Source organism: Rutilus rutilus (assembly GCF_951802725.1).
Source record: "Rutilus rutilus genome assembly, chromosome: 2".
NCBI classification, from domain to species: domain Eukaryota; kingdom Metazoa; phylum Chordata; class Actinopteri; order Cypriniformes; family Leuciscidae; genus Rutilus; species Rutilus rutilus.
Genome location: NC_140210.1, coordinates 17,101,771 through 17,124,520, shown reverse-complemented (window position 1 = coordinate 17,124,520; position 22,750 = coordinate 17,101,771). Strand labels below are relative to the sequence as shown.

General features: G+C 35.9%; 2 protein-coding genes across 4 annotated transcripts; one reads left to right on the top strand and one right to left on the bottom strand.

The window, feature by feature from the left end:
• Positions 1 to 733: 733 nt before the first annotated feature.
• On the top strand, positions 734 to 18,530 carry marchf1 (membrane-associated ring finger (C3HC4) 1). 3 transcript variants are annotated; one of them, XM_084401918.1, is made up of 8 exons: positions 734 to 792; positions 940 to 1,208; positions 10,390 to 10,440; positions 10,531 to 10,610; positions 11,433 to 12,104; positions 12,833 to 13,013; positions 15,020 to 15,155; positions 17,314 to 18,530. In XM_084401918.1, the coding sequence occupies exons 2-8, from the start codon at positions 1,119 to 1,121 to the stop codon at positions 17,628 to 17,630; spliced, it is 1,527 nt and encodes a 508-aa protein (XP_084258044.1). In that variant the 5' UTR covers positions 734 to 792; positions 940 to 1,118; the 3' UTR covers positions 17,631 to 18,530. The 3 variants fall into 3 exon arrangements, with proteins under 3 accessions (XP_084258044.1, XP_084258042.1, XP_084258043.1); XM_084401916.1 differs by having other exon boundaries at positions 15,020 to 15,167; positions 17,314 to 17,970; XM_084401917.1 differs by having other exon boundaries at positions 739 to 792; positions 992 to 1,208; positions 15,020 to 15,167; positions 17,314 to 17,979.
• A 643-nt stretch (positions 18,531 to 19,173) lies between these two features.
• tma16 (translation machinery associated 16 homolog) lies at positions 19,174 to 22,532 on the bottom strand. The gene is made up of 7 exons (XM_084401919.1): positions 22,431 to 22,532; positions 22,239 to 22,348; positions 22,095 to 22,132; positions 21,539 to 21,623; positions 21,261 to 21,409; positions 20,003 to 20,045; positions 19,174 to 19,867 (listed from the first exon to the last, which is right to left on the bottom strand). The coding sequence occupies exons 1-7, from the start codon at positions 22,431 to 22,433 to the stop codon at positions 19,723 to 19,725; spliced, it is 573 nt and encodes a 190-aa protein (XP_084258045.1). The 5' UTR covers positions 22,434 to 22,532; the 3' UTR covers positions 19,174 to 19,722.
• Positions 22,533 to 22,750: the final 218 nt, after the last annotated feature.

Here is a 22,750-nt window from a genome sequence, read left to right as displayed (position 1 = left end):
TAGTGTAGTGTACTAATAATTTTATAACCAGGTTCAATTATTCACATGGGCTTTTGAGCTTGAAAAGCTGGTCAGTTTTTTTTTACCCTGGGTTAGCATGATCATGGGTTATTTGTTTACGTTTCACTGTTTGTGCTTTGGGTTAGTACTGAACAGCCATAGTCCGCTTCTGAGATTTCACATTGAACATTTGTAAAGCAAAGGTTAAAATTCTCATTTACGTAAGTAAAATGCCTCAAGTCTTTTTGGTCTGTTAAAATTGTTTTGACCTCTACACAATTCCCATAGCTACTTAGGAATAATGACATCTAAATTCTAAATTGTAGAACATTTTAAGTAAAAGAAGGCGTCCAAAATGAGTTTCTGCAGCTCATGAATATTTAACGAGGCTGAGGAGAATATTACAATTACTATTGGTTGTCTGTTTCATATACTAGTCCTTCCAGTATAATTTAGTTTCGCTGCAAACTGAGTCTATATAAGCTCTCCTCAACTGTTTTAATTTAATTAAACATTTGACAGTTCAAATGTTACCAGCTAGTTTGCTCGGTCCAGTGTGTCTTCCCATGTTCGTGTGAGCGTGTGTGTTTGTGTGTTACAGTAGCCGAGGTTTTGTGAAGCCCCTGGGGTTGTAAGCTGATTAGCTCGCAGCTCCATCCCACGCTGCTCCTGGAGGGAGGAGATTTGGAGCTAAAATAACCCCTAAGTCCTCTCAGCAGCATGTTTACAGGTCAGGTTAACAGACGCGCACACACACACATCCACAAACTGAGGCATCACTGCAGCTCTCAGGTAGAGTAACATTTAAATGAGCTCTTTCTGTCTGTCTCTCTCTCTCTCCCTGTCACAGATCACACAGGTAGAACGAGAGAGGTTGGCTTAAGCTTTTTTTGGGGGGGATGTGACGACCAGCTCTCTGGATGTTTCCCTCTGTTGCAGCTGAAGTCTGAGATCTCAACCAGGATACCTGATTTCATGCGTGTGTCTGTAGGAGCGTGGATACGAGCTCTGGAGCGGGTCATATTTTGTTTCCATGCCGACCCACAGGATGATGTGAGTCGGTTGTCTTTGGTGGGCTGAAGGTAGCGAGGTATCCCGCAGTCCTGAGCACTGCTAGCATGCCTGTGCATCAGATATCAGTTGTGCCCATCACTAAGGAGAATGGCAACAGCTCCAGCCGGAAAAGAGACAAGAGTAAAGAGAATGAGGCAAGTACCCGTTATGTGAATATGTAATGTATGTGGAGTTTTCATAACAAATACCATAGTTTGTTTCATAGCAATTAGTTATGTTGAAGGTAGGGGTATAGCCATCCATGGTTTTCCATGTGGTTACTATAGTCTGAAAATACTAGTTGGTATTTTAATGGATTCTGTGAGGCAATGGTACATTTTTATCAGGGTTACTGTTTAGATTGGGGTCAAGTTGTAAGTTAAGAGTATTGTTCTGTAATAAGATATGTGATACTTAGTTTGCATTAATCTGTGAGATTTAAATGCCAAAAGCAAGCAAATCCTTCTGCTTTAATTTTCGGATGTGAGGATAAAAAAAAAGACTCAATCTTATGTAAACAGAAATATAGCCTAGAGCTGGACGCTGTTGTATTGGAAAAGAAATTGCTGCTATAAATAGAACTGTAAGATGTAAAACAAAGCATATATGTAAACTGTTACATATATTTCAGCCTATTCAGAGTCATTGACATTTCTTTCAAGTATATTGTATATCACACATGCTCTTTTGTCACATTGCTTCAGCATGTATTTGTTTTAGCTGTGTGTGTTTTTGTAATATCCAGGACATTTTTAAGATGTATGATGCACATCCACAGTCCATTCGCTGATCGCCTTATGCAAATCACACACAAAAATGGGAAGTGCTGCCTAAAATCACCAGCTCCAATCCTTTTGAGACACTAGATTTGCCAAATATTTCCAGGATTGTGGCATCAAATCTGTAATATATCCAGAATGTTGTTTTAGACACTTAGTTGTACACTTAGTCCACAAGCAGAATTGTATGTTATATTTGTGAAATTTTGTATGGACAGAAAATATAAATATTATTAGAATTTTTTTTGTTTTCTGCACACCTAATTGGGGACTGACACTGCTGTTCAATGATCTATTTTAGATAAACTTCAACAACATGGAAAAGTAAAGCAAACTCATTGGTTGTGTGTAAATGTCTGGCTAAAGCTATCTTCAGTATGTCTTGGCTGCGTTATCCAGAAATAATTTAGCCATTGAAAGAACACTTTTGGGACAGATTTGTTGCAAACATCAGAATATATTGTTGAATGGCCTAGAGAGTGCACTAGTTAAACATGCCTTTGCAAATTTGTTGTAATCTTGTGTAAACATGTGGTCACCCAGCGGTCTTTCGCCATCTAAAATGTACTTAATAACATGCTCTGGTCCTATTGACTTGAAACCTTGTGTGTTTGTGGTGTGTGTGTGTGTGTGTGTTGGACATTGCTTTGCTGTACCCTGAACCAATTACCAATTTAGTCATGAATGGAATGGAAACATTTGAACAAATTAGTATTCATGCCAATGAAAGAACGCAGTTTTAAAGTGAATTTAGCCATTTTTATATTTCATATAACTTGAAATATAATACATAAAAGATTGACATGTCTTGAATGGAATACCATGCCTAAAATTGGACGAAATTCAGAATTTAAGAATTTTCATCGCATTGAAGTTAAGGGAGGTTGCTAGTTGGTTGCTTACTGGTCCTAAGTCAAAAGAGCAAGTCTCTATGATATTCTGGCCCCTAGATATATTTAAGTACAGGCCTGAGTCATAAGACTGAGAAATCCTGAAAAAGTACACCTCTCCACAGCACTCTTCTATCATTCATGTCAGTAGCACACATGGTGTAGGATAAGGAATGTGCCGAACTTTACTGATAAAGGTTAGGGGTTTATGCAAATCCTTAACGCTAAACATGAGCTTAAGTAACAGTGATGCCTAATTATGCCTCACAGGCACTGTAATGAAGATGCAGCGATCTGAATTCTTGAAAGCATTATCACCTACCAAGAACTGAGCACTGAGCAAACACGTTAGTTATTACTTTCTTTATAATATGGTTTTCTCTCAGACCTCCCATATGTTGGAGGTGTACTGTTGCGTGTGATGTGCATTTCACGTGTTCCATTTCTGTGAATTAGCTGCTCTTTCTCTCTCTAGCGGGCGTCTAATCCACTGTGCTCTCTGCTGGAGATGTCACCTGTGATCACTCACTAACACACATACGTAAGCACATTCTCTTGGCACCGTGATGGGTACCTGGTGGCCTGTCCTGACCTTTTCTCTTTAAAACTTGATTCCACATAGTTCGAAACATCAATACAATTCCATCTACTAGTTATGATAAATTAGATTACTGGTTTAAACAGTAATATTGTGAAACTTTATTTTAATTTACTGTATTTTAATGTAAATAATTCCTGTGAAGACAAAGCAGATTTCATTTTTTACAGCCATTACTTCAGTATTCAGTCACTTTTATTCAGCAAGGATGCAATAAATTGATCAAAAGTAACAGTAAAGACATATATACATATATATAAAATATGTCCGTTTCAAATAAATACTGTTCCTTTTAACATTCTGTTCATCAAAGAATACTGACAAAATGTATAACGGTTTCCACAAATATTAAGCCTGACTTTTGAAGGCTGAAGTAATGGCTGCTGAAAATTCAGCTTTGCCATGACAGCAGTAAAATATATTAAAATAGAAAACAGTTATATTCTATTTCACAGCATTACTGTTTTTTCTGTATTTTGGATCAAATAAATGTAGCCTTTGTGAGCATAAGAGACAAAAACATTAAACAATCGTAGTGTTTCAAAACGTTTGACTGGTAATGTACACTAGAGTGCCCGAAAAATATTTCTGAACTGCACTTTTGTACAAAGGTATGGTGGAAGATACCTTTATTAAGTGTTATTAAATCTTGTAGTCGAATGTTTACACAGTGTAAAAATAATTCATTGTGTTTTTATTGTAGGTCCTATACAGTGTGTCATCTGTCTCTCTGTCAGTCACTGTCATTGTTGCTTGATTTTTTTTTTGTGTTTGAGGTGTATTTTATAACTTTGATCAGGTGTGTATCTGGTGCTGTTGCCGATGCGTACAGTGGCCAGTGTATATGTATATGTATAGCAAATGAGCAGATTATGTAAAGTGGCTGTTAACCTGCTCTGAATATGTATGCTACTGGAGTGTCTTAATAGGTTCAGTGTTGTGGCTCTGTTTATATTGTGTCAACATTGCTCCCGACATGCTTATTGGCAGCTGTTGGTTTGTACTGTGATTGATGCAAAGATATTAATACATCAATTCTGCATTAGTTTGTCATATGGCACCTCTGCATTTTGCAGGTGATTAAAAAAATTCAAGATTATAAAGATTATTGGTAAAACAGTTTTGTTGGTAGTATTGATCATCATATTGTTTATTATATGATGACTACAGGAAAGAGTTAACTCAACACACTGAGGCATCTGCTCCATTAACTTTCATTTAAAGAGGCCTCCTTGTATCTGGACCAGCAAAATATTGCATCTTTGTGCTACTATCTTGCTTGTGATTCTGTGCGAGTAGTAGTTTGTGACCAGGTGTATCCCATCAGCCCATTATCCCATAATGCACCTGTGTCTATAGTTAGCTTTTGAATGCCAGCCAGAGCCAGAGCCTCTTAAACAAACACAAATCACTAGGGATGGTCACAATTGTATATGCACCTGCATTCATAAGTTTGTACGGATCCAACACTGACAGGTTTATCTAAAATAACAGTTGTTCTGAAGCAGAAAGGCAGAACTTCAGATGACATGGCTAGAAAACTTCCTAAAAAAGTGGATTTAACACTGAAACCGTGTGTTAGCCTATTTCCGTGTGTATTTAAATGAATGCACGACCAGAGACAAACCACTTACAGATTATACCTCAGAGAAGCAGCTCGAGCTAATCCAGCCCTATCTAGCACATAAACATGCATGTGTGAGCTCTTACATGCATCGGCATTTGGAGCAACTCCGAGCAAGCAGAGTTGATCGGCAGTTTGGTAGCTTATAGAACATACAGGGGTGAATTTATGGGTAAGTGAATGTCAGTTTGGATGTTTCTGGTTGTGTGATTCTCGATTATTGTTTCATAATTGTACTTGTAATGGAGATGAGTTTTAAGAAATGATATACCTTATTATACTTGCCTTTGGCTTGCACACTAGGGCTCTAATGATAAAGATGTTACGGCATAGCTTTCAATTAACTTTTCAGGTAAACTGCTTAGGTTGTGTGGTATTACTGAAATTGTAAATCCCGTTATGCATTTTAATGCATTTAAGTGACTTACTACATTTGACAACTACTAAATGTATATCCAACTTTATCTGCATACATGTACTCAAAGCGATATATATATACAGATAAAGTTGGTAACTTTATCTGTATACAGGCTATCTACCATTTAAAAGTGTGAGGGCACATTAATCAAAAGCGACAGTAAAGACATTTATATTTCAATGAAATGAAATGCTGGTCATTAAAAACGTTCTATTCATCGAAAAATCCAGATTTTACACAAAAATATTAGTCAGCACAACTGATTGATAATAATAAGAAATGTTTCTTGAGCACCAAAATAGCATATCAGAATGATTTCTGAAGGATTATGTGATGCTGAAAAACTTTTTTTTTTGACAAATGAATGTTTCTAAGTTTGAAGAGCAAAAGTTCAAAAGAGCATTTATTTGAAATAGAGATGTTTGTAACAATGTAAAAGTCTTTACTGTCACTTTTGATACATTTCTTGCTGAATAAACATTCATTTCTTAAAAAAAAAAAAAAGAAAGTCTGACTGATCCCAACCTGTAGTGTATATCGTTTTAAATATCTATTTCTTACAATAAAAAAAGAAAAAAAAAAGAGAGAGACGAATTTGGGCCTCTAATCGTATGGGACACCAAATACCAATTTGTACCCTATCCATGGAAAGTGTTGCAGCATTTCTTGTGTCTTCCACATGATCAAAATTACTTTTTGTTTATTTAATGTTGTTGTTTTGTTTAAGCAATGATATAACATGCCTTATACTGACTGGAGAGACAAACAGTAGTTATGACCTATGAACCTTGATCTTAGAACATTGACTTGATCTTTGAGCCTAAGTATTTAAGGGTCAAGGCTAAAAATATTAGGGCTTTCTATGTTTCATACTCTAGACCTTTACAGGGCATTTTTAGAATGTTCTAGTAGATTCATTCTGGTCAGCATTTACTGTGACCTGGATTCTCAGGGCAGGAGCAAGACAGGAGCGTTTTATTTCTCATGTTTGTCCTCAGATGTAGAAGTAGTAACAGAGATTTGAAAAATTGTAAGGGGACATTCACTAAGGTCATGAAACTTTGTCAGAGCCCTCAATGAGATTTATATTAAGGTACATTTGTTTTAATAGCGCTCTGTAATAAGCAACCATACTATACTAACCATACTAAGAACTGTGATCCTAAAATGCTGGGTTGTTTGTTGGGTTCAAATATGGACAAACCCAACCGTTACTTTTTTTTCTTTTTTTTTCTTTTTTTTTTTAAACCCAACGGTTGGGTTTGTCCATATTTGACCCAAACTTGGGTTGAAACAACCCAGCATTTTTAGAGTGTATTATATATTAGAAGACTGCATAGATAAGGAGAATCTATCAATAAAAAGGTCATATTACACGTGTGGCCAGAGTATAGAAACTCTAGACTGGATGAATGAGCACTATTTTTCCAGCGAGGAAGCAGTGTCATCATTCAGAACAGAAGCTAAGGCTTTTATGTAGAAAGTAAATCCATTATGTGCATTACACACCACTTGAATCTAATTCTAAAGCCAGTGGAAAGCATCCAGAGTAGTAATTTTATTTGCTCAGATGTTGCTCTTTCAAAACTCAGGGGGTGTAATGGAATTTTTAGTGATGTTTTATATAAATGTCAGCTTTAGTTTAGATGGTTCTGCATAAAATACCTTAGGAAAAATAAAAACAGACACATATAAGAGACAACTGTTGAGGAGTAGCAACATGGAGCAATAAAATGAATGTGCACTTTGATGAGAAATATTTGTGTTTTTGTTGAACTGACTTTCGATCACTGACTTCTGTTTCTTGGCAAAAACCATGTTTGGTTGAGTGGTGCATTCTGGGTGAACTCCAGGGGCCTTTGGGAATGCCGTGGTTGGAGTTCAGGTGTGAACGCAAACATGATCATCATGTTTGACTGATGTCAAACAATCAGAGAACATATAATTTTCCTTCAAAGGATGCATTTGCACATGCATGCTCGCTAAAAAACAACCCTGCGGGTGAATTAAATATTTATGAGCTGATCAGATGTTGGTGTCTGTTGACTTTCACATAAATAATTCAGAGCGATATAGTGTCGAGAGAGAACAGAGCTCAATACTAGCCTTACTAACATCAGCTAAACAACATAGACGTTTTTTTAAATACAAAAACAGAGCAAAGTACTGGAACTTTTTGCTTGATAACAAATTCAAAGTTGTTATATTCATCAGCTAGGTCTATTGTAAAAAAAACAACAACAAAAAAAAAACCTTTTGTTGGTTGAAGTTACAATCATGATAGTCTGACTTGTTTTTCTGCATAAGCCTGATATGTTGCTTGCAACACCTTAAATGTTCTCAGACTGACATTGAAGTTTGTGTGTATGCTCTTGTATGTTAGCTTGAAAGAAAAATGGTTAAGTTAATCATGGGCCAGGTGTGGACTAGAGACAAAGGTGGACCCACCAAAAGCCCAAGAGGAATCAGCTCTGCCTGAGGCACATGGAGGCAGTAAATGCTAATAAAGCTTGGTTTTCAAAACCGCCTGGCAAAACAAAGCATTCAGCATTTAAAAAAAAAAAAAAAATCAGAGGTCAACAATTCCCTTTGTTTTATATTGATTTCTAAACTTGTTGTAGCCAAACCAGAGCTGTGCAGATTAAGAAGGTCTTAGTTTATACACTACCATTACACTGCCATACCAGTTTGGGGTCAGTAAGATTTTTTTAGAAATTAGTTTTAGTTTTTAAATTACCAATTTTCAGGATGCATTAAATTGATCAAAAGTGACAGTAAAGACATTTATAATGTTACAAACTGTTTTCAACACTGAAAATAAATCTTACAATATTTCTATTTTCAAGACATTAAGTTTACATTTATTTGTAGTGTATTTTTGATCAAATACGCTGTAATATAATAGCTTGTACGGCCAGTTCAGAGGATGAGCAAGTTATTTCATTTTGATTGAAGATTACAAAGACATTTTTTGGGAATAAGATACTCTGATTAATCGTCCACAATCAAATGTGCCTTAAGAAAGACTTAAATAAGTTTCCATGTTGACTTTAAACAGAGCTCTATACAATTGAATGAATGAAGACCTGAATAATTCGCTCTTCTTTTTTATTACTATTTTTCTCAATTGTTACGACACTAAACCCCATTCTCTGAACCAAATTCTCAAAGGTCGAATAATTCACTCTTTCTGCAAAACCTTGAACAAGTTTGGGCAGTCAAACACCATTTTGCAAATCTCACGCACTCTTTTTGCAAAACACATTCTCACTCACTAAAACACATTTTGCACTGTGATGCACTTGTGTGGCAAAACGGTAAACACAAGTGGAAAAAGTTGAGCAGAGCTACAACACTGTTGTCATCGTTTACACAAAACGACTCAAAATTGTTCACACTTGTTTCTAATGATGTGATCAAACCAATTGTGAGAGGAGGAAGAGTTTAGCTGCATCTGAAACCGTACACTTCCCTACTATATAGTAGGCGAAAAACAGTATGTGTAAAAGTAGTATGTCTGAATTCACAGTTTCTCATACAAGAGTAGGCAAAAATTACCCAGATGACCTACTTCTTCCGGCAAGAATGGACACTTTACTATCCCATGAGGCCACGGGAGAGGATTTGTGAATGGCAGTGAAGCGACGTAACTGACGCTGGAAGGTCACATGATAATAACAGCATCGCGAATGTAGTACATCCAGATTACATTTATACTATATAGAACATACTGTTTTAGCGGTCGTGAAGTAATTACTTATTCAAAATAAGCACCTACTCAAGAGAGTATGCGATTTCGGACACAGCCTATGTGTAAGAGGTGGTGGACGAGGAGGAAGAGGATGAGGACGAGAAAGAGCAAGGTTTGGAGAGTGTTGTCAAACTTCTTTTGCCTGGCAAGAGACAACATTGCCTGTGATTTGGAAAAGGTTCTCAGGAAGACGAAGACGTGATGCTGAGGCAGAATGAATCTCTCATTGATTTTCATTTAGAGTTTTCTTTGACCTTTTGGGCTTTTGGAGTACTGCATTTTTGCAGTATGCAAGTGCTGAATATACAGAAATGAAATACTATACAATATTCAATACAAGAATACTATACTTGCAGTACATAGAGAATACAATGTATTTCCCTTACTAAGTTGCGATCACAATACTTTTTTATGCAATTGCAAAATTTGTTTTCTGTATACATTAAACTTTTTTTCTGTAACTACATGCTCTGGATGCTCTGTGTTCTCCATTTTTTGATGTAGTGTCTAATGAAAGCTCTGTAGTGTTTACGTATTGACTGATGTGTGTATGATCTGAAAGCTTTGTTTGATTTTGAGAACAGGTGAAATGGTTTCCGAGACAAGAAGAGAAGAGTCAGTGGTTTTGTGAATGTAGTTTGAAGATTTGCTTTTGTGTTTAAAGTTGAGAAAATGGGTGAAGGTTTCAAGAAATGTTTGTGGAAAAACTGTAACAATCCCAAAAATATTAGTTGTGGTCGTTAGTTTCCATGAGCACACATATGTGTGCACGCAAATGGTCTTACGATGCCACTGTTATTTTTAGTAATAGGATTGGTTTGTCTTAAAGCTGCAGTCACATTAAAGATCTGTTCAAACATGTGACAGAAACCCTGCTTTAAAAGCCATATTTTCTTTATTTGCGTGCTTGTAATATCTGCTCTACTAGCTTCACCAAACTGAATTGCAAAAGTACTAAACAGGTTTTGCATATACTCCTCCTGTCTGCCATTTGTTAATACAGGCCAACAGACAAACTCATGGCATTGGTTGAGCCTGTGTTGTTGTGGCAGAATGCTCAGACAAACAGAGCAAAGTTTTCATAACTCATTTGTAAGTTGCTTTGTGTAAAAGCATCTGCAAATAAGATAAATGTGAAAGTTCCACAGGGGTCATAGTTGATTGTACACTTTAAGTTGAGATAGGAGAAAGTATTTTGTAGTACGACTATAAAGGTTTGGCCTCAATGTGGATGAGAGAGAGCGCGCATATGATTAATCCTCTTTGTTTCCATCAGGGTGAGAAGGCACCTGGGCGATCAGGAAGTCGATCCAGCAGTATATCTAAGGTATCACACACACCCACAGCATCATTATTCAAAGCAACCCCAATGACAGTGTATATTGTATAAGTGTATATTATTATTGCACTATTTCAGGCCAGCAGTTCCACCCAAGGAGCCGCTCTGAACAGCGTCTCTCAGACATCAGTTACAGCCTCCTCCCAAGACATATGCAGGTGTGTGTGGTCATAGACCGTTGCCGTGGGATGTTTACGATTGGTGCTTTGCTCTTCTACATGTTTGCACATCATGTGATTTTATGGAACAAGTCATAATGAATGTCAGTGTCTTTGGATGTAAATGCAGTGTAGTCCAAAAGGTCTGAGACCACAAGTTTGCAATTGATTTTTTTTTATATATATATATATAAACTGTAAAATAAGCAGACAGATAGAGGATTTTGAACAATCAATAGAAATATTTAGCATTCTGCACTATTTCTTGGTCACTAATCAAATTTGTAAGTAAATGTTTTCTGTCGACAATGTAATTTGTAATAAAAGATTATAATTTCATTACTTATAAATTAATTAAATTGAACAAAAAATTTTATATTTATAAAACATTTTGTATTAAATTAAATTACGAATGCAAAATAGAATATTATAATTTATAAAACAGTTTTTAATTAATTAAATTAAGAATACAACATAGAATAATATAGTTTATAAAACATTTTGGATTAAATCACATTACACAAAATTTAAAAATATTGTAGTCTTGTAGTCTCAGACTTTGTATGTATGAATGCATACCTGTGAAGGTATGTTAAAGAAATTACATTGTATTTTGAATGCCACATTTTTTTCTGGGGTTTTGTATTAACAACAATTATTGAACAGTGGATTGCAAGGAGAAATTAAGCCAATGAGAGGAAAAAAAAATCCACAGTTCAAAAGAAATTCACTTTTATTTGTCCATTATGTTTTTCACTCGTCAATTCATGCTGTGTTGTGTCTTCTTCATCCCTTTTGTTTTTATATGTGTGTGTTGTGCAGCTCTAGTGGTTACACTAAACTTGATGTAGATGGTTCAGATCAGACTACACCCGTCATGCCGATTAACCCGGCCTCCGATCCTGCCCCCACCACGAAGCGGCAAGCCAAGCGTCGTGTTCGACGGCGACGGGATACCACCGGGTCTGTTGGGTGTGCCAAGGAGTGCGTGGGCCAGACGAGACATTCCCGATCGCATAAGCAAGTGCACACACACTCTAACTCATCCTCAGAAGACGAGCAACGCTGTAGAGAAGCTCGTTCTTGGAGCCGCGAGAAAGCGAGACGGAGACGCAGTGGCAGCCGACACGCGCAAACGCATCCTCGTGAGGAACGGGGCGACATCGAGCTCATGTCTGTCAACTCTGACGAGGGGCAGAAAGAGAACCAGCCGCCTCTGTGCAAGGATCCCGACACCAACGCCCACAAAAAGCTGTTGTCAAAAAGGGAGGAGCGTGGGGGCCAAAGCCAGGCAGCCAATCACAGGAAAGGGAGTGAGCATGGTACTAGTAGGAGTGGAAGTGAGGAGAAGGAGCTTATTACAAAGACATATGAGGAGCGAGATTCAGGAGATCCAAATATGTCTGTCCCATCCCCCTGTAAATGCACTAATCCCACCAATCAAAATGGCGCCACGCCACAAGCATCCACTGATGATGAACAAGAGGTGTGCAGGTGAGAAAGAGGAAGAGAAAGCTGCACACTCTCAGAAAACTACTGCCTTGATCAATACAATCAAATGCCATCCATGTACATATATGACAGCAGGGGTTTCAAGGGAGTGACAGGGGGTCCGTGGAAAAGTCCAGAGGAAAAACTGTAAAAAAAAAGAAACAAGTAAATTAATTAATTTGATTAAATTAATAAAAAAATGTGATTAAAATAAAAAGTAGTTAGTTATTAAGCTATTAAATAGATTAAATTAAATTAAAATGAAAACATATTGATTAATATAAATAAATAAAAATAAATTGAAATTAAATAAATAAACAAATAATGTAACAGTAAATTACTATATTGAAAAGAAAAATATATATAATAATGTAACTTAATAGAAACTAATTTTAGATTCATTATATGATTTTTTTCTTAGTGTTTAGAAAAAAATTGATCTATTTTAAATGTTAGGGTGCCTCACATGAGGACGATCATATCTGGGAGTTTTATCTTATTTCCATTCATTACTTAACTTTATTTTAATACCATTCCTATTTTTATTTTTTTGTTTGTTATTTATTATTGTTGTATATATTTCTTTTTCTTGCCATTACTTGTTCTGTGTATAATGCTTTGGCAATATGTAAACTCAAATATTCATAAAATTGAAAGATTGAAATGAAATTGAGATGGATGTCAAAGAGAGGTTGGAGGAGCGAGAGGTTGATCTGTTTTTGCTTGTGCAGGATCTGTCACTGTGAAGGTGATGAAGAGTGTCCACTCATCACCCCCTGCCACTGTACAGGAAGTTTGCGTTTTGTGCACCAGACCTGCCTGCACCAGTGGATCAAGAGCTCCGATACACGCTGCTGTGAGCTGTGCAAATATGACTTCATCATGGAGACACACCTCAAACCTTTGCGCAAGGTAACACACACACATATGCAAGTCTATGAACAGCTCAGACTCTGTTTTATTGAACACATGTGGTGTTTTTAAAGAGTGGAGAATATATATACTACTAAACAGTGAAATTAATTGTTCAGAAATTTACTTTTTCATATCTTTTACAAATTACAATATACAAGAAACAAGATTAGCTTATTTCAATTAGCTGTGTGACTGCCTTTGAATTTCAATTATTGGCTTGGTTGTAAAGTCCCTCCCCTTTGAGAGATCATCCAATCATCAAAATAGAGAAGCCTGGCTTGTTTCATTAAACAAAAAAAACAGTGTTATGTTAACCGTAACCGGAGCTAAAGTCAAGCAAAATTCATCAAAATTACCTCCCATGTTAAAATACACTACCAGTTAAAAGTTTGGGGTCAGTAAGATTTAAAAAATAAAATAAAAATGATTTTTTTTTCTTCAGAAAAGACACATTAAATGAATCACTTGACAGTTCAGACATTTATAATGTTACAAAAGATTTCAATTTTAAAATAAATGCTTAAAAATTTTCTTTTAACTTTTTGTCCATCAAATAATCCAAAAAAAAATCCATAATATTCAACATTGATATTAAGAAATGTTTCTTGAGCATCAAATCAGCATATCAGAATGATTTCCGAAGGATCTTGACACTGAAGACTGAGTAATGCTGAAAATAGATTTTAAAATATTTTCCAATAGAAAACAGTTTCATAATATTACTGTTTTACTGTATTTTTGATCAAATAAATGCAGCCTTGGTGAACATACTATACAGTATAGTATATAATGTTAGTGTATACTACGCAAAGAAATCCGCTCATTAAGTCTGATGTCGTGTGTCATCGTTTCTAGGTCCAAACTCTCATTCAGATGCCAAAAGAACACAAAGAACGGTGCTAATATACATTCAAGTTGTGATTTAATGCTACAGAAAAATCATGATCCTAACATTTATTTCTATACCGAAATCCCAGATGGCCAGACTGTGATTCATCTTTTATAAATTAAAATATTTGTGTCCAGGATGCTGTGAGCACGGACACTGTAGTGTACATCGTAAATGTTTAGATGCTTAGCTTAAATGTGTAATATGATTAAATAGTGCTCATAAACAACGGTTGCAATAGTATTCTCAAGTGAAACGAGTAGAAGCTTGAACCCGTAAACAGTATTCTTTACATCACGACTTAACAAGCGGATTGATTCTGTACATCGTTAATGATCATTTTAATGGTGTATCATGTAAGCATCATAATATATAAATAAATTTATATGGTAATATAAGCATGTTTTTATAGGCCAGGCTTAAAATGCAAACTTAACGCAATATGCAATAGACCAAATTGTCTTTGGCTTGACATTTTTTAAAAACCTCTTCCAGTGGACATTTCAGAACTACAAAATATCATTGTATTTTGAACAAATCTAATCGAAAAGCACATATAATTTACACTTTCGTGCCTGCTTCCCAAGCTTGATCATCACACCATACTGTGTGCTGTGTTTCCATAGCAACATGTGCTATCAGACTCCGATGTTTATTGACAAAATCGTACAAAATTCATACACTACACGGTTGACTGTATAGTGCATATGTACATAGTATATATAGTGTGTCATTTGGGTGTGTATGGCAGTACAATCTCTTTCAGTGACTTTCATCATTTTTAAGCATATTTATGGAACAAAAAGCAATAATTTAAAAAAGAAAAGTAGCTCATTTATGCCTATTGCACAAATGATGAGCGAGTTACACACCAACGTTTAAAGGTTAGGGGGTTTGTTTAAAAAAAAATCCCTTAGCATGAGCAGTAATAATAGTGATGCTTGCCTTAGCAAACACTGCTAATAAAATAAACTCGAGGGTTATTGTGCAGATTTGTCAGAACACACACATATCCTAGTGCTGCCACATTGTGGCTAAAAAAAATTATTACGGGAAGGAAAGAAGAATAACATTAATGGAAGTGAAGCTCCTTTGTTCTCTGTCTCTTCTTTAGTGGGAGAAGCTACAGATGACTAAGAGCGAGCGACGGAAGATCTTCTGCTCTGTGGTCTTTCACCTGGCGGCTGTGGTGTGTGTCATCTGGTCACTCTACGTTCTGATTGACCGCACGGCTGAAGAGATCCGACAAGGCAAGAACAATGGTAGACACTGTCACACGCACAACTTACACAATAAGAATCAGAATGAGCTTTATCGCCATGTATGTTTACACATACGAGGAATTTGTCTTGGTGACAGATTTTTTTTTATTTGATAAAAATATAAAAATACACAATAGTTAATATTTTTATGCAGAGGTATAAATGTTTGCCTGAGGACATGAGGTGCAATGCAGTGTTATTCAGGTTAATATGTAAATTAGCTTAGTACAGCTGGAATGTTGTATTGAACAATCAGCATCTAGTTATTAGTGATTATATAGTGGTGAAATGCAGTGTTGTAAAGTAGCTTTAATTAAACTTATTTTAAGTCATTTTTTATTTTACTCATAAGGAATGATCAGTACTTGTGTCAAAATAGGCTTAAAATTATGTAAACTCACATGAAAAGGGGGAAAAAATATTGTTAAACGTGTTTCCGGTAATTGAAATTGAACATTTTTAGTAAAATAAAATAAACTTAAAACACAAAAAAACTTTGCCCTGGCAACTAACTGAAAGAAGTTGAAGTACAAAACTTACTAAAACTAAAGCTATATAAATATTTACTTAAACTAGGGATGCACTGATATGAACATTTTAGCCTATACCGATAATTCTTTATATTTGAAATCCAATAACCGATATATTAACCGATAAATGTAATTCCAAGATTTATATAATTTTTACAATAACAAAAGTCTCACCATTAAAAGCCATGTACCAAGCACACTATTATAATGTTCTCATAATTTATTGTAGCCTATATGACAGACTTGCGCTGCACATGTTGCACTGTATTTTCCTTTTTTCATCATATCTTAAGCAATTCAAAACCATCATGGCGAACAGTGCACATCTGAAGTGTCTCAGCTGAAGGAAATAATCCATTATTTATCGGCTTTAATATATTGGCAAAATTTTCTTATTGGGCCGATAATAACAACATTAAAAAATGAACATGTATCAGCCATTACCGATATGGTGGCCGATATATTGTGCATCTCTAACTTAAACTAAAACTAAAATGAAAACTTAGAATAAAAAATAAAAGCTAATTAAAAATATGAATAAATACTATAATAGTATTTAAATAATACTAAAATAACCATGGAATATTACTACTATAATATTATGTAATTTGCATATTGCTTTTCTAGAGCACCAGAATGGCTGAAATGTCATTTGGACTTTATTATTAAATTATGCATTTAAAAAAAAAAACTTTAAAATGCATAACATAAAAACCTGAACAGCTATTGAATGTGAAGCAGCAGTGATATATAAACAAAAAATGTATTAATCTGGGCCAAAGTTTTTGTTTAAAGGTCAAAACAACTGGGGGCGACTAAGGCTACGTTTACACTGTCAGTCCAAATCCGATTATTTGTGTATCCGATTGGAATCTGATCTAAAATAATTGACTTCCTCATTGTGTATCACAGATCTGATTTGTGTGCCCATGCCGCTCTTTCGTTTTCCGAAATATCTGCATCGGTTTCAATGACAATGACGTTGCGTTGGTAGGCATACGCCAAAAACAACAACAACAACCGCAACATGGAGGGGTTTTCAATACAGAAGTTGTCTTATTTACAACATGACAATGTGTAGCCGACTGCTACGTCTTCTGAGGCAGCGGCACAGCCGTAGGAGGCTGGTTTGCATGGCTTTATTCTATGCTATCGTCTCCGCCAGTCTCTGAACATGTCTCCGTTTATATTGTCATTTTCTGCTCGTCCGGCACTTTGCAACAACACAACCTTGTTCCAGCAGCAACTTTCAGCATGTTTTCTTTAACAACATCTGACATTTACGTGGTGTAAGAAAGTCACATACACCATTCAGACTGAAACGGGTTTCCAGAATTTTTTTTTTTTGCAGTTCACACTTGCTAAATCTGATCAGATATGCACAAAAATCGGATTTGGACCGACGGTCTGAACGTAGCCTAAGAGCTAAGGAATCATCAAGCTCTAAATGACTTAGTGTCCCTGTTAATGCAATGATATAGTGCTGTAATGCTTGAATGTGTCAGTGGCAATCCCAGTGTAACAGTGTGGGATGTGATTCTACTTTAGAGTAGCTGGATAGTAATATAGTGATATAGTGCTGTAATGCCATGCTCATACTCTCATTGCACACACAGCGTTGGTGCGTTTGTCCCCTCTCAATGCCGTAGGGGTGCTGGAGTGGCCGTTCTGGACTAAGCTCATCGTGGTGGCGGTTGGCTTTGTTGGAGGACTCATCTTCATGTACATTCAGTGCAAAGTCTATCTGCAGCTCTGGAGGAAGCTAAAGGCTTTCAACAGGATCATCTTTGTACAGAACTGCCCCGAAACCGTCCGCAACGGAGAGAACAGGCCGCCCCCGGTCACCCACAGCAACGGCACGCACGGGGCAGTGGAGGTTCCCGTACCTCAAACACAAACTAACACAGGAGGTGTGGAGGTGACTCCTGTTTGATCATGGATGCTTGGTGCCCTGAAACCTCAGAAAAGTCTAGTAAAGGGCTCCTCTAGGTTGTATTTGACCAAAGTAAGTGATGTGATTTACATAAAATAACAAAAGCACTTTTTATTTTCCCTGTAGGAGGATAACCTTATATAAGATTTCATAGATGTATATGAAATTAAAACATTAATTATGTGGAATGATGTCATTTGTTATGACAAGGTGTAAAAACATTATCACATATAATCATACCCCATATCCATAATTAAATAGTATAATAAGGGATTTCCCTACCATCTGAGCCATTCAAGCTTGAACAACCCTCATGTTTTTTGCGAGTCCGCAGGCATGTCATTGCATTAAAAAAATTATTATTTTTTTTACAATTGCTAGGACACATTTCTCAATACTTTGGTCTCTTTTTTCAAAACTCTTCTCAGTTCTCCTAACCAACTTTCAGCTTTGGCACAGCAGTTCATTCCACGTTCAAACTGCACTAAAAGTACCAAAGCACTTTATACACGTCTCAATCAATACATTTGTAAAATTATAAAATACAAGAATGACAGGTATCTACCGTTTAAAAGGCTTTCTGCAAGCAATGATAAACGATCCAACGTTTAGCCCACATAGATGCTGTTGTGCTGTACTGTGTGAAGACTTTTGAAAAAGTGACGAGTATTGAGAAATGTGTCCTAAGTTGAATATAAAGCCCTGTCCTATAACCTACATATACGATTACTGGTTAGATTCAATCAAAATAACGAAGAAATTCTTATATTCGTACTTTGTTCTGAAGTGTTCTCTCCTCTGTGACCGAGAACCAGAGGTGAACATGGCAGTTACACAGCAGTGATTATTCAAGTCAAGGAACCTGTCTTAATTAAACCAATCCTCTTTAACTTTGGCTCTTACCTCAGTTGTCTTTCCTCCAGCTGAGTTCTTGGATCAGGGAGTCACCTTACAAAGGAATAGAGTTCAATTCAAGAACCTAAATGAACCAAAGATGTGTTACAAACTAGGGAACAGACATGCATTGATAAATAGCTTGTATTCTTTTATCACGTTATCACATTTACTTATTTTCAGTGATCTGTGTAAAGACCGGTTGTAAATTGTTGACCGATTCTGTGACATAAATGTGTATTATTTTTTCTAGATATATTTATTTTGTTTAGTTTGTTTACAGTTGGCAAGGGAGGGACCGTCCATTCATTTACCTAACAGTTTCCTTTCAATTCTATTCTGTGGGTGAAATTAAGATACATTTTTGATTATAGGCTTAGGCTTAAGAGTATGATTTGGTTCAGGGTTAGTTGCATGTAATTATTAATAAATTGACTGTTATTATTACTATAGTAAGTACATGTAACAGACACTGAAAATAAAGTGTTACTCATTCTTGCTTTATCTGACTTGCCAAAAAAAGTCTAAAAATAGTTAGAAATGAATGGTTACTTATGGAAACTAGGATTTGTTTTCCTCAATGCATCATTTACTGAGCCACTGGATCTATATAGATTTTTTTTGTTAACTTTGTTCTTTTTAAAAACTTATGCAGCTTTTGGGGGGGATGTGTTTTGAAGCGTATGGAGGAGAATAGCAGTAATTTATTTGCAAGAAAGATTTGTTAAAATGCAGGTTTGGAGGCAATCATGTTTTGCAGAGAAAGAATAACAAATTTTACATTTTTTGTATTTTGTGATTTTCTGCAGTGATGATCTTGATATATTAAAATAAAATAAAAATATATATAATTAAACACCTCCAGGGGCATGTCAGGATCAAGTGAGATTTGGTGATCAACATCAGTGTTCACAACTCAAATGCACATTATAAAAGAAACATGCAAAAATCAGTCAGTGCAATAAACCAGTGAATGTATCAAACTGTTTCAAAGTCTGTTTATTTATGTATTAATAGTATTGTGTTACTTGAGTAACTCCCTTCCTCACAACAAGACATTTTTGCAAGAGACCCAACACACTATGGCTACTAGTAAAAAGCACTAGCAGCACAAAACACAAGGTCTTGCTCTTTCTGTCCTTTGCACACAGCAAGTTGTCCATTACAGTAATCTGTACTGTAGTAGAGCTGCAGGATTTCACAGTACAGAGTATGCGTCTTCTTCATTCTCTTCCTCCATGTGTTTCTCTTGTGAAACTGCAGACGATGTGCCGTCAGAGCGTTTGGCTGAAACCTTTCTCAGCTTAATGTTGGGAAGTTTCTTGAGGTCACCGCTCCACTCTCTGTTAAACAAATGCGGCTTAATGTTAGACGAATTTGACATGGTTACGGTGTGGATGGGACTTTACATAGATAGCTTTGTGCCAGAAATTGCTATAAAAGCGTTTAACAAAAAGAATGTTTTAAGTAATAATTACCTGAATATTTTCAGATGCTTAGAATTGATAATGTCAGGGATTTCTGTAAAAGGGAAAAAAGACAGATGATTTTTAAACCACTAGACTAGAGCATGTTGTTGCCAAAGGTTAATAAAGAACTTTTTTTTTTACGTTACAAGCACAAGATGCAATACAGGATGGCAATAAAAGTTATTATAATTTATCAATGCAGATCTTTATTTTTATTTTTTATGTTCCCTCGTAATCTTTAATCAAAATATCTGTATCTGTCTCACTCTTTCAGTACATTTCTTCTCATCTCTTCTAAGATGATGCGTTTACTGGCTTGTGTTAATATGATTTCACTTTCTAACTTTAGTTAGTGTGTAATGTTGCTGTTTGAGCATAAACAACATCTGCAAAGTTACAACACTCAAAGTTCAAAGCAAAGGGAGTATTTTCTTTTAAAGAAATTGCTTTTTAAGGACTACAACAAATAGCTGGTAGGGACTACACAACATTCCTCCCGGGTTAGTGACATCACTAACCCTAAAATTTACATAAACCCCGCCCCCGGGAACGCAATTTATAGATTATCAAGACAGAATATGCTAATCAATGACTAGACGATAACTACACATAAGCTACATAAATTCATCAAGTAACCATTCAGAAATGTTGCCTACATGTCACTTCTTCTTGAGTCTCTCCATCTTTCTGACTTTGTTTGAACATAAAGGCTAAAAGTTTTTGAAATTTTCAGTGTGTGTCTGTGTGAGGACACAAGCTGTTGAAGCTCCGCCCTCTGTGCTGGGAGCAGCAGCTCATTTGCATTTAAAGGAACAAACACAAAAACGGTGCGTTTTTGCTCACCCTAAAAAAAGTGACAACTTTAACATGCTAAATAAAAATATCTGTGGGGTATTTTGAGCTAAAACTTCACATACACACTCTGGGGACATCAAAGACTTATTTTACATTTAGTGAAAAGCTAAACCACCCCTTTAAAAACGAAGGGTTGACTTTGAATCAACAAATAAAAGTATTTTTTATGCATGGCTTGAGAATGCACATTTTTGCTCTGAAGTACTGACCTTAGACAAGCATTATTAGCATGATTTTTTTGTCAATTTTATACTAAATATTTTAAACTTGTTTTTGAGAAATAGTGTCCAACTAATGCAAGAAACCATTTTATTCAAGCTGTTTTAAGATTGCTCGCATAAAAGTACTGTAAGGCAAGAAACAATGATAAAAGAGACCTTAACAAAAGTTCAGGAGAATGTAGAAAACTCACCAAAGCCAATGCCTTCATACTGAGCTCTCTCTCGCTCTACTGTTTGATTGATGATAGCTTCTCTAGATCCATGCTGACGACCCTGTCGTCCTTTAATACTGTTCGCTAGCTCAATCTGCTCCAGCTCTCCATCAAACCGGTGAAGGTACCTGAGGAGGAGGATATCTTATTTAAACCAAGATTATTCTCACTGTACAGCTAACATTTCTAAACCGAGGACAGTGCTGATTATGAACGTTACAAGTTATAACAGTTTGTTTGCTTGGGAGTAGTTGTACCTCTCAATTATTTCGCAAGCATCACGTTTGGTGTATTCTAACTTGTCAGGGTCCAGTTGGCTTTGGAACCACACAAGTTTTTCACCTGTAGAAAATGAGTGAAGACATCAAAACTTTGGCTTACGTTCTGACAAGGTTCTCTCGAAGTTATGAACAAAAGTTCTTCTCCAATAACGTTAATAGAACGTCCGTTCAAAATTATCTGGTCTTTAATGACGTTCTCTGAACGTTAGCACAAAACGTTATTTATACATCATTCATGGAAAATTTAAAAGTACCGGTTATACAATGGTTGCAAAATTACGTTTTCTCTGACGTTCACATGACCAATAAAAAAACTAACTGGGCGTTTTGAAAGCTCCTAGACTTAGAACTAATCAGAAATTTCAGAAATAATGTTATCATAGCTTAATGGGAACGTTAGGAAAACGTTCTTAGAACGGGGTAACATTGCGGTATACTGACAATTTGTCAATGTCCTTTCGCAAATCAAGCTTTCAAATCCCTTGCTTACACAAAGGCAGCGCAAAAAAAAAAAAAAAAAAAAAAAACTTACCAATCAAATTTAGACGCTGTGCCTTCTCACCCTTTGACCTAGAAGTAGTTAAACAAATATTACATTTACAAGTGTAACAATGTACCGTGGCAATACAAACTACTATTGAATTTTTCAATTCCCCTTAAAATGAAATACACGTACTTTTCTTTCCTCTCTTGTTTGATGGCAGCTCTTGCCAGATATGCAGCTTTTCTGCTATATGGGTGAATAGCCTTCTTCTCCACCTGTCCCTTACCTTTCACTGCCTTCGGCTGAAATGAGAATACTAATTGTTAAACACACAACTCTAAAAAGTAGTTCTTATTTAAACAAAGGGTTTAACTAAAAACTTACCATATTAACTGATGTATGAATGTTTATCACACGTGTGACGTATGGGGGGAGGTTTAAGGGACGGACCACTGAAACGGTTCGACAGTATTTTTGTTCCGTGTATTACATACATTTGCCACGAGTTCCGCTAACATTATTTAATATATCAAGATTCTTTATTCACATAATGAAAATGGTCAATGTTGTATTAAGGTTTTTTTTTTTTTTTGCTACTTATTTCTTACACACTTGTGAAATTAATTTGGTGGAACTCTGTTGAAAAACAAAACAAAATGTTGTTTGTATAATTTTCCAACTGCATGGCCGTCTTTTGCTTTTTT